This window comes from Ammospiza nelsoni, chromosome 5 (genome assembly GCF_027579445.1).
Source record: "Ammospiza nelsoni isolate bAmmNel1 chromosome 5, bAmmNel1.pri, whole genome shotgun sequence".
Taxonomy (NCBI): domain Eukaryota; kingdom Metazoa; phylum Chordata; class Aves; order Passeriformes; family Passerellidae; genus Ammospiza; species Ammospiza nelsoni.
Window position 1 is genome coordinate 6,387,170 of NC_080637.1, and position 12,892 is coordinate 6,400,061.

The following is a 12,892-nucleotide window of genomic DNA, read 5'->3' on the forward strand; positions in this document are numbered from 1 at the left end:
CATGAGTTTAGATCATACCACAGGGGAATTCTAATCTGCTTTTCAGTTACTACATAGGGAATTTCAAGGCATGTCAATTAAATAAAGAGCATTATTTTTAAAAAAGTTTCTCCTAAAAATAGAAGTTGCAACCTTTTATGGGGCTTTTAGACATACTCATCTCACTGAATGAAAGGATTATTCTTAAAAACGGAATGTGTCCAAGTAGGTGAAGTGCTCTAATTAACACTTTATAAGTGTAAAATTTACATATAAACTCTTTTAATGAACAAGCTTGTTTTCAAATAAAAATGGAATGTTAGATAATAACTCCATTTAACAATGAGTACAGTAGTATCTAACACTTTCTAAGAATGGACATGAACAATAGGTTTAAAGGTTAATATGATGATAACTGTTTAAATACTCACTAATCAGAATGTTTTCAACTGAGCTGTGCTGCCAGTCCAACTGTTTTTTCCTGAAATTAGTGTGATTACTACATTTTTCTGATTAAATTAATGATATTCTTCCTCATAACTTGCACCATATGACTCCATAAATTAATACATATACACACACTTCTGCTCTCCAAATACTATTATATAAAGAGTATTCATACTGACTATTTTTTACAACATCTATTACTTTAGACTTATAGCGATTTTGTATGGTAAGATTAGAAAGAAATATGCAAAAAAGGTACAAAAATGTTTCTATCATGAGAATGAATGATCATAACAATAACAAGTTACCTATTACCAACATAAAGAGACAATTTTAAGAACTACAGGAATTGTAAAAAACACCCAATTTCCCTTGCACATTTTCTTACCCAATTTTATTAAGAATTCTCGTTCCAAGTCTTGCACTTGTCTGACAGCTTCTTCCAGAGAATTGCAGAGCTTTATCTTTGGTCTCAGCAGTTCCAGGGTATCACTGATCATATAGTCTATGTCTATAGGAAAAGGGTGCTCTTTTGTCCAAACATCCAGACTTTTTTTCCACCACACATAGCGCTAGAACACCAAATATTGAAATCAATTATAGGCACACTGATGTTTATAAGCCATTTAAGTTATGAAGTTTAAAATGTTATGTTTGTACAGTAAAAAATGCAAAAGCTTTCATGTCACAACTCTCCTGTTTCATACAACTATTAGATATTTTGATAGCACTAAAACTTGGTCAATAAACATTAAGAATTGTAATTACTGTTATAAGTATGAAGACTGAACAAAAAAGCCCTGACAAGAAAGGGCCTTCCCATGGTAAACTCCTTCTACAAGAGATGATCATTTAACAACCAGCCAGCTTTTGATTCCATTCCCCAAATATTTTCAAGAAAATTCATTTCCCCAAAGGCATATTATGGGGAAAAGGGAGAAAACATCATAAAAATATCCTAAGACTGCAGCCAGCTTCAACTGCCTTATCCAGTTTGCTTTACAATAAATTCACATAAACCTCTTACAGTGACACTGTAAAAAATTAATGCTGATTTTAAGTGAACCTAACAGTAGAACTTGAGAACCAAGGTGCTGCAAAAACTGCATCTGAAAATGAAGTATTAGTAACAGAATCTTACTTAAAAGATGACATGCTCAAGAGGAAGGTTTAGTGAAATTATTATGTGTAACAGGAATATAATGACGTTTTCCACAAAACATTTATTTTTGCATTTAAAAATTAGACCATGTCATACTGTGAGCAGCCTGGTCTAGTGGGAGGTGTCCCTGCCCATGGCAGGGGGTTTGAACAAGGTGATCCTTGAGGTCCCTTCCAACCCAAACCATTCTGAGGTTCTGTACTTCAAAACACCATTTTATACCTAGCATGCAGATGAGTGATTTGTATCCTTAAGGTCTGAAATAAGTTATCACCTTAATTTTAATTTTTTAATACTCTTGTTTTAGTATAAATTATAGAGAAAAGCAGAAATAAAAATAAATTAAATCCACTAAGTTTTAGCAGGAATTTCATGGGCTGGAATTCCTCATTTCAGTGCTTAAACATTCATTATGGAATCTTTTCCTCGCTTCATTACATTTATTGAGTCAGAATTTTCTTTGCTGCAACTTGTGCCCATACCTCTCATTCTTTTACCATGCATGCCTGAGAAGTATCTGGCTCCTCTTTCTCTACAAAACCATTAGCTGAGGACAGCAGCCTAAATAATCTCTTCCTCAAGTTCAGCAAACCCCAATGTGAGCACTGAGTGCCTCCAGATCATTTTGGCATAACTCAACATGACATATCACTTGAAACTAAAACTGCTACCAGACAGACAAGATTCTACAAATTACAGTGCTAGAGAACAATGAAATAAATACCTACCAGACTGACTTATATTAGCTTGTTAAAGAACTTTACAGATCTGCATAAAATTTAGAATACCTGAAAATATACAAGGAAGCAATCAAGTTTTCGCTTGCTGGATCCTCTGTCAAAATATTGCCCACAGGTATCAAGGATAGTACAGACAAGTCTGATTCTGAAAAGATGTTCTGGAGGGTCCAGTGGACTAGGACTGCCATCAGGGTTCACACCAAAGGAGGTGAAGGAATACAGAGTTCTAAATATTACAGCTGACTCCACCATTCGGTAATTGTAAAGCTCCCCCAAAAACTTGGCACTGCTGATCCGCCGTTGGTTGAACTTTGGTTGATTAACCTTTATCAAAAAAGAACAAGAAAATTCACTATCATGCAGACACAACAGAAAATTTAAAAACCCAAACCCAATCAACATTTTACAAAGGAAAAAAGCATATAAAAACTTTGACAGAAATTCTTAGAAAAAACCCAACCAACCAAATTTAAAAAGCCCAAACCCAACCAAACCAAATTAAAAAACTCCAAACCCAACCAACCTTTTACAAAGGAAAAATGTGTACAAAGAAGTTGACAGAATATCTTATAATAAAAGATGGCTATTTGTGGCTAAATACATTACATGAAAGTAAACATTAAAAAGTAGCTATGAAAGCTGGTCAGCTAGTAAGGTCCAATACATTTAGCATACACTCCATCTTAAATCTATGGTGACTTTTCAGTCAGAGAAATCTTGTAATTATAACAGCTTTTAAAATATGGACTGGCCTCCAAAGTTACTGGAAGTTGTGTAAATCTGTCTACACTGTCAAAGAATAAATTCTATGATATAGGAGGCAAAACAATTGTTTTAAGTAATGTTAGTTTGGTTTTGTTGGGTTTTTATGGGTACAGTTATTTTATTCATTTAAACAAACCTATACAAAGCAAGTAACTGAGGTAGAAAAGTCAAAAAAAAAAAAAAAGAATCCAAGTATTCCTTTCCTTAAGCACAATTATTTTAGCTTTCCTTTCAACAGAAGTAGATGAGTGTAGCTCAGCAAGGATTCTGATTGTTTACCTCCATTCCTAGTCGAATATCCTCTAGCACTCCATCCACAACATGAATTCCCACATCTTCCTGGTAAAGGACCAACCCTGCTAAGAGGTTGGCTACACAGTGAATACTATTATATTTCACATTCCAGATGTTGATCATACAGCATATAACATAGTCCTTAACTTCTGCATCCTGCCAAGGCAGCTTGCGCATCTGTCTCAGGACCTAAACCAAATTTTAAGACAAGCTTCACATTTTAGCAGGTAAAATATCAAGATGTCATTCCCCCCCTCTCTCTTGACTGGGATGAAATCCCTGTAAGCACCTGCAAACAACCTTGTTCTTCCTTCAGAACCTTCCAGGCCTGCAGTGGCTATGGAAGATTTCTGAACATAACCCAGCTACTGATCAAGCTGTCCAAGGCTGTTCCATAATTTCCCTGCTCTTACTGTCTGTATTTAACTGAAGCCCTTTGTCCCTTACTCTCCCAACACAATGTACAGAACACAATGATTCTCATCTCACTCTCCCTTTGTTCAGCATATGATGCTGCTGAGAACACAGGTCCACAACTGGAGCATCCAATAAAAGAAATTAAACCCTTTTATTAATTTATTAAAATTTAACCATTTTATTCCTCTTCCTTACAACTGAAAAACCATAGCCCTCCCCAAGTATTTTCCAAAGTTACTACTACACCACTTTCAGTAAAAACTGTATTAAAGATTTTGAAAGGATTTACCTTCTCTGTGGTGACCTTGGAGAGATCCTTGTAGAGAAGCTTACGGATATACTCCTGCAAAGGAGGACGTTTTTTCTTCACAGTTTTTTCAGCTGGAGGGGGATTACAGTAGTAATAGGCATTTTCTACCATGGTAACATAGCGTGCATCAAGATGCATTGCTTGTTTTTTCCTCATCATTTGTTCCTGGAAACAAATGCAAATGACCTGTTAGAGATGCTGACATGCCACATTTTCAAGCCAAAGGCTTTTAGAGTTACATTTGGGATAGTTTTCTGCAACTCTTCATATTTACTCTAAGTTAAAAGCTTGGGTAGAGAGAAAAAAAGACAAAGTGCATATATATGGTTCTGTGTTGCTCTTTCCATGGTCATTTTTCTTTATGATCCCTATTTTTATAATGGCTCACCTGAGGCAAAAAAGGTTTCAGAAAAGTATTTAAGATTTAACTCAAAATCTTAATGCTGTTCTTCAGATAAATGGCTCATAAGACTACTAGGAACTCTGTTTAAAACATTATTTAACTAGATTTTATTTAACTAAAGTAGCTGCAATATTGAGGTCTTAAACACAGTGAACTATCATAAGACTGGCAATCTACTTTTTACATCAGCATCAGAGAATTTTTGATGGTTTCATGTGAATTTCCAAAGGTTTAGACAATAGAATTTTCCTTACTCCATGCTCCATTACTGCTGTTTACCCAAGCAGAATTAACTGCAAGAAAAACAGAATCTACCATAAAGTAATGTTTCAGGAAAAATCAGACAAGTAAGACTAATTACTGTGCTTAATTGTCATGATTGTCCTGTTTTCCCCACTTAGTAAAATCTTTTCTCCATACTTCACTTATGATATGTAAGTCAAGATTTGTTTTGTGGGGTTTAAAATTTTCTTTTATCTAAGATTTCTGTATAAGAATGAAAAAAAGCAGTTCTAAGCTGCTGATTTTTACAGTTGAGGATGAGCTTAATTCCATTATTAAATACTTTTTAGTATGCACCTGTGTAATTATGTATATATAGGTGTAATTCAGTAAGTGATCCTATATACTCTAAATCACACTATGGTGGCTCATCAGGAAACTGGACCTGTGTAAACTTTATTGGCTGGTTACACAGTAACTTATAACTCCTAATAAACAAAATTAACATGTAAGAAGTCTTTCACACACACAAATATTAGTACATCAATTCATGCAGTCCAATAAACCAACCAAGAGTTTAAACCTCCTTTGATTACTGGTGAGAAAGCCCTATTTTTCATGCTCACTACTTTTCATGCTGGTGGCCTTTACACTAAACCTGAACAATTTAAAATTTCTTTTATAAGGCAGACATTTCAGTTCAAATGAAATGTCAATGCACTCAAAGAGCTCCATAACCCTGAGTTTCAGCTGCTAATTCAATGAGGAACAGCAGTTTTGTGTAACATAGTAACCCAACAAATAATCCAAGTTTCCTCCTGGATTTAGTCATCTGTCACCAGGAAGGTCTCCATCTGACACCAAGCCTAAGGCATTTCATTCTTAACCTTTTCCACAACACAAATGGTCTTTCCTTTGATTCCCTGTGAGACTGTTCCTTTCCAAATGGGAAATTTCTCTCAGTAGCAGCACATTTTCCTACAAGCACCCAACAGATGCACAAACACATAACAACTGAGTACATAAATTGTTTTATGTGGGAAAAAACACTTAGAGTAGAAAATTCCCAAACTTTACCATGTCATATATGTTAATGTTACCTTTGAAAATGTTTCACCTTTTCTAGATAGATCAAGGGAAAATAGACCTTTGCTGCCTTAAAAGCATTTATCATGCTATGCTATAAACTGAAAAATGAAATGGGTCAAAGTGAAGCAGAACAGAGAAAATGGCAAAAGAGCTTGCAAATAACATTTTAAACCCCCTAAATCTACACAATTTGTGCATTTTCCTGTTATAAAACGTTGTACATTATACTGTAAATAATAGTTTATAATTTAAATGTTTCTTCCCAGAAGAGACAATATGCACTACCTGAAGTCTCAACATCACTGTAATTTATTAGGTTTTGAGCAGTCCTGAGTGTGTGTTCTCACTGTAAGTGGATTGTATTAGTCTTAACCTCTACTTATTAAAATCTTCAGCATTTCAAGAAACTGTTTCAGCCCTTTTTCAGCTAAGGCATCAGATGGACAGGCAGGAAAGAGAAATCATAACACTACACTGTTTGTAGTGACAAAAATTCAGAAGAAAAAAGCAAGACCTGTGGTCCAAAGTGCTTTAAGCCCATCAGCTATTTTGGGTCCTCATTTCTCTAGGCTAAAATGAAGAACTACACAGGTAAAGCACTACATTTGAAGATTAGGTTTCTGTTTTTCCTTTGATAAAAACAGACCACAAACAACATTAAAGTATCCATGTTAAAATATTCAAACTGTTTGGGTTTTTCTTCTTGGTGAGTGGCACAATCTTCCTGCATGCAGCATATATTGCAGAAGCATTTCAAAATAAAATGTGGTGACCATTAGGAAAAAAAAAGAAAGTAGTAACTAATCAAAACCTAAGCATCATGAGAATTCCAATTTTGGAAAGCATTTCAGCATAACTAACATCAGATTATAGCAAGATACTGAAACTGTTCAGCTCCTGCTTCCTTTTAATACCTGCACTGCTACTCCTTCTGACAGTTCCAAATGGAAATTTTTTATTTCCTGGAAGCATGTTATTGTTACAGAGAATTAACTCAGTTCTTCATGAACTGCATTTACTTTGCCACAGCCTCTGCCTGTCCAAACATCTCCCAGTTTTAAGAGCACCAGTAAAAGCAGCCACACCAAGGAGGAAGTCACCGTGTACCTTAAGTTCTGGATATTTACTAACACAAGTGATCTGCCCCTGAAGCTTAAGACAACTTTCTAAGTTAAATGATTAAAAATGCATCAGGAACCTTTTAATATTCTTTCAGCCAGACCACAATAGTATAATACAAGAATTTGACATTTAAACTCAATTATGTTACAGAAACATAGATCAAGATGAAGCTGATCTTCCTTTCAAAGCTCCAATTCAAATAATCCAATTCAAGTAATTCATTTATCAATTGATCAATCCTAAAGCCAGTCTAGTTTTACATTAGTATTTTAAATTACATAAAGGACACTGAATTTGAAAGATTTGCCAAGAAGACCATTACTAGAAATAAACATTGTCCCAATAAAAGAAGAATCTCTAAATCTCTAAATCTGAAGAAGAATCTCTAAATCTGCAAAACATGAAGCAGTTCCACAAAACCAGGATATGATCACTAGAATAAGTTACTGAGTGCCACTAAATTTGCAATGCCCTTACAGAACACTTTACTTCTCAATAAGTAATTTTTCCTTAATTACTTTTAAAATCCATTCTTAACTATGACTTTCTTCTACACCAGGACAAAGCCACATTGTCTTTAATAAGAGACATGCAGCCTGTTTGGAATCTTATTACAAAATACATCATCAGCAATAAAGATTAGGACCAATAATTATTTAGAGGATCAACAGGCCTTAATTCCACCCATAAGAGTAGATCAGCTTTACAATTGCTTAGATTTTTACCACAAGATTGTTATCAGCTTGCTTTGAGAGAAATCTTTTCCACAGTTCACACTAACTTGTACCATAAGACAATGATCCAATTTGTTTAAGACTATTTAAGTCAAAATTAATCTCTGTAGCTTTTTTAGGGGAATGTTAGAAAATGCAGTTATTAAGATGGATGCAGAATATAATTCTATTTAGCCTATTTTACATCTTAATAAATAGATAGTCCAAACTTATTTGCCATCTTTCACCTTCTCCTGGCTCCTCAATGAATAAGAAAAGACCACTTATCCAAAGCCTTGTGAGGCTTTAAGCCTCAGTAATTCAAACAGTGTTTGTGGTCTGTCTTGCACTTCCCAGTTAAGCCATGTTTAGCATTCATCCAGCAGATTCCAGCAATCCAATCTAACAGTCAGCATTTTTATAATGCACAACACTAGAAGCAGTCAGTTACAAAAACCAGCTCTGGTATAAGTATTTAATTTTTCCTGACTTCTGAAACTTTTATTAACTACCATAAAGTGATAGCAATGAGTAAAATGTCTTTTAAAGATAATGGAACTGAGTTTTCAAGGGAAAAATCCTTGATTATGGAAAGGAATATATTTCACAATACAACACATCAGCTGGAAAACCTTTTCAAAATTGAGATTCAAACCTTTCAAGATACAAAGTACACTTGCTACAAAAAGCAAGAGCCAAGGAACTGGCAGTTAATTTCCCCATCTCTTTCCTCTCATGACTGCACCACCTCAACAAATGTTCTGACATTCAAAGAGGTTCAGAAAAAAACAGTATTTTGTGGAAAAGAAATTGTACAACAATATATCCAAATATGCAATAGCTTCTCCATTAACTAGAGCACAAGAAGAGAGAATACTGGTTAAGGGAAAGTGAATCTGTCTTTGAAGATCTTCTTCAACCATGTCTGACTTGGTGTCATGCCCTGGACAGAGAGTTTTAGGATTGTCTCCCAAGTCAGTATATATATTTTTCAGTTCTTGTTATTATTTATTCAGTTCTTGTTATTTTTAAGTCGTTGCCAGTACTTCTCCAGACTTACAGATCCCAATTCTAACCTTAATTCCCAATCTCTATTTCTAGGACTGCTTCTCTTAGTGCCTTCATAAACTTTTTTTTTTTTTCACATGTAGAACCCCAGATCATTTTACAGGGCATAGAAACCACCTCTTGCACAAATGTCTTCACTTCCAGTTGAAATCATGTTTGGTTCTGTTTACTACTATTTTTCCCCTCAAACACTATTTCAGGCATGTTCAAGTATAGCTACAATATTCTTTCAACCTCGTGCTCTGGGTTTGCAGAGGATGAGGTTGCAGAGTAGTTCAACAGCAACAGCTTTTTACTTCAGAAATTGAATTCCTTTTCTTACATTTTTTTTCAATACATCAAAAGGGTTCTAGGTCAACTGGAGCTCTAGAGAATAGTTTCAGAAAGATGTAATTTAAGTCAGAACATGACACCCTCCCCCTTAAGACAACAAGTTTTCTCTTACCAGAAGAACACTGGTTCTTAGGTGAGATTCTGGTGATCTGAAGAGGAATCTTCCACAGGTTTCCAGCAAGGTACATGCCATTTCAATATGGTGATGAGAGAAGTCTGACAGAAGCATCTGGAATGTATTTATATGAAAGCACAGCTTGTTAAACATCTTTTTCAGCTGCAGAAAACATGAAGTTATATCTACCAGACTGGACACAATGCTGGGGTACTAAATTCTTTATGGAATAAATGCCAGTGGATTTCATTGATCTGGTGTCAGGATTGGCAAGGCCCTGGAACAGGTTGCCCAAAGAAGCTGTAGATGCCCCATCCCTGAAATGTTCAAGGCCACTTGGATGGAATTCTGAGAAACCAAGTCTTGGAGGCTGGAAATAGATGATCTTTAGGGTCCCATCCAACCCAAACCATTCCATGAATATTCAAAAGATTAATCTCATTTAAAAATTCTCATAAGAACAGTCTATGGACCCCAAATTTAGGCTTCAGAAGAACAGGACCTTTTGAAAGACCAGCATAAAAACTCTCCCCAAACCAGCCAATAACACTGCACAAGGGCACAGTAACCTCAGAGCACACCTAACTGCACTGTTTGCAGTTAAGCAGTAACTATAATTAACACAGCTTTGCATTTTACAGCATTTTATACACAAGAGAGGTGAAATCATGAATGATTATGATTTCTTTAGGAATTCAGCTTTGATATCTAACAAGTCAATGAATAGAAACTATTCATATAGGAAGTGATGTTAAGCTGTGAGTCTCAAGCATCTTTTATTAAAGGCACTTTTATTTTTTAAAATCTATTTTTAATTTGGGACTTGACATCAAGGTTTGAATGTTTATCAGCATGCAAAGTGAGATGATGTGCCTACAGATTAATGCTTTCCAGAGATGTTTTACTCCTCAACAAACAAAACCTCCTGCTAAAATGGCATAAAAGCCTCTCCTTGCACAACTGAAATGCTTTTCCCTCCCTTACTGTTATTTTCTCCACAGAAACATTAATTAAAATCAACATTATGGAAGTTTTACAATGTACAGCAGATTAGTAAGTAAGACTGTCATACTTCCAAAGAAAATGATGAGCAGTTTGGTTATGTCCAAATGTAGAATTTTATTTTAATATACTCCTCCCATTAGAAGAGGTAAAACCTTCCAACTTCTACAGCAGCTGTAAAAGTCTCCTCAGACACAGCAGCCACAGGTTTAAAACATCCATGTAATGAATTCAGGTAGCAGCAGCAGGTAAGTAAGGGGAATAGGATGGGGACACACTGTCAGCACACACAGGAGGACAGGACTACACAGCACCAACCTTTAAACAGTGCAGAGTATCGTTTTTGGAGAACATCTTAAACTTGGTGAGCTCACCAATAAACCTCACAGTTTTATTCTTTGTTTCAATGTTGATCTGGTCCTTTTTTCTTACCTAAAAAACATCCAGAAGTTGATTGCAGGCCCTCAAAAATACCCACTTCTAAATTACTTTGATCTGAACATGCACAAAACAAACCTGGGAATTCAGCAGTGTTTGGTACCACTTTGGTTCCTCAAGCTCCACCTTTACTTCTCACTGGGTTTCTTAAAACCCTCCCTACAACCTTGTTTCTTCAGAAGATTTTCAATTCTTTTCCCCATCTCCTTACCCCCCAAAACAATTAATTCCTCCAACATATCCATTCCTAATTACTCTAACATCCTCCTCCTTTGCCACAATGAAGCAGTGATAAAGAATTCTAGATTCTACATTTTCAGAATCAATAAGAAGTCTCTATGTGAATAGGGCCACTTGTACTGTCCTCAAGGTAACATTAAATATTGATGTTTTTTTAAGGTCAGATTTAGTAATGTGCAGACTTTTAAAATAACTGACATTCAGCATAAATTCAAGAACCAAACACAGATATATATCTATGTCTAAACATAACCCACAAAATAGAAAATTGTATTCCCCCAACAGAGAGAGGTTTTTTGAGAGAGTTAACATTGTTAAGATTCAAGTAAGTCTGAGCAATTTAGACACATTTTTAATGTCAATATTAGAAAAAAAATAGAAATCTGTGCCACAGAGCTCAGAAAATGGTGAAGGAATCACCACTGTGCACCACAACAAGTTTGGTTTGTAACACTTAAAAAGAAAGTGAAGGAAACAACACTGAAAAATACGTTTGTGTGGAAGATTTTGACAGATAAAACTGTAAAATCTAATCTGAATTAAATACTATATGATAAGAGTGATCACTACACTAGTAGCCTTGTAGTGGAAATTTTAGAATTGGTCAGGTCTCATTTTAAAAGCAAGTTATTAATTTACAGAAAACTCAACACAGATGGAGTAGAATATCTAATTCTTGTAACTTCTGTTGTAACTGTTGTACAGATCATTTACATAAATATGTAAATTTTATGCATTTTTGTACAAAATGCATTTTGTACATTTCCTAAGCATATAAGGAAAGTTGCAAAAACTTCTCTTTTACAATGACTCACAAAGTTACAAAACTTTCTCTTCTTTTTTTCTAGAATTGCTGAGATAACAGAAGAATATTCACTGAATTTTAGAAGTGGTATCTACACAACACAAAGTGGGTTTTTTCCCCAAAGGTCAACTTATGAGATTAATTGATGGTTTTAATAAAAATATAAATCACCAAAACATACATGGAACCTGAAATCCCCTTTGAGCATGGAACAGAGATCCTCTGCCACATCAGACATACAGGGATGCAGTGTGGCAACCAGTCTTGCATAAAATGGTAGCAAATCCAATCTGCAAACAAAGAAGATAAAATAATTTATAGACCAAAAAGTATTTATGTGTACAAATATGGGTATCATTTTACTTGTGAAAAGAGTCAATGCACTGACAGAACTACATATATGCAATTTTTTTGGCCCACTTCAGAATTCAGTATCATTTCAAAATAAAACAAGAAAGTAAATCCCCATATCCTGTTGGAATAATTCATAGTTCATTTCCTTTTTAACTCCTGCCATAGGTAAAATGCTGAATACCATCAACTACAAAATCTGACCTTCAATAAATTACCAAACAGAAAGAAAATTCAGATCCATCTCAACATACAAAAAAGGTTCTTGCAGACAAGGCCATGGGTTATGGCAAGGTATTAATATTTTTTCTGAAAAGCAGCAGACATAACCAGGAAGACAGAGAATATCTTTACTTTTAAGGTGGAAAACCCCATCATGAATAGCAGTTATTACATAAAACAAAACTAAGCAGATGTGATGTGGTCACTCTTTTCCCAAAAACTCTGCTAGCACTCCCACAAATGGTAATATTTCCTAGGTTTCTGTAGAATTTCCTTATTTCCTTCTCTCTTGCCTTAATTACATGCCTTCACACACATTTCCTTTGCACATTTATGCAACCCAGCTGTGTATATATCAGTTTTAAATGCAGAGAAACCAACTGCACTCTGAAGCCTCATAATATCACTTAACAAGCTGAAGGAAGTATTTTCAGTTTATTTTCAGGATGTTAAGTTAATGCAATAAACAGATGAACTCTAGAACAAGCCAAAGTAAGTGGAGAGGAACATCCTAAATTTGCATGCTTCTACTGAGAAATTGCCTGTAAGGGAAAAATGCATCTTGAGTTTGCAGTTTATGAAGGACTAAGGTTTTCCCTAGTGCTCAGGAAAGGAAAACAAAAAGGAAAAATATGCTAACAAAAACAAAAAAAAG

At 35.0% G+C, this 12,892-nt stretch overlaps 1 protein-coding gene across 3 annotated transcripts in view; it reads right to left on the reverse strand.

Annotated features, from left to right (window-relative positions):
• Positions 1-12,892, reverse strand: part of UPF2 (UPF2 regulator of nonsense mediated mRNA decay) — a 53,948-nt gene that overhangs the window by 20,369 nt on the left and 20,687 nt on the right. For all 3 annotated transcript variants that reach the window (XM_059471702.1, XM_059471705.1, XM_059471703.1), the window contains exons 9-15: positions 11,846-11,954; positions 10,500-10,613; positions 9,177-9,293; positions 4,094-4,279; positions 3,373-3,576; positions 2,377-2,652; positions 815-998 (exon numbers count right to left, since the gene is read on the reverse strand). In XM_059471702.1, the coding sequence (XP_059327685.1) occupies positions 815-998; positions 2,377-2,652; positions 3,373-3,576; positions 4,094-4,279; positions 9,177-9,293; positions 10,500-10,613; positions 11,846-11,954 (1,190 nt within the window). The remainder of the gene's footprint in view (positions 1-814; positions 999-2,376; positions 2,653-3,372; positions 3,577-4,093; positions 4,280-9,176; positions 9,294-10,499; positions 10,614-11,845; positions 11,955-12,892) is intronic.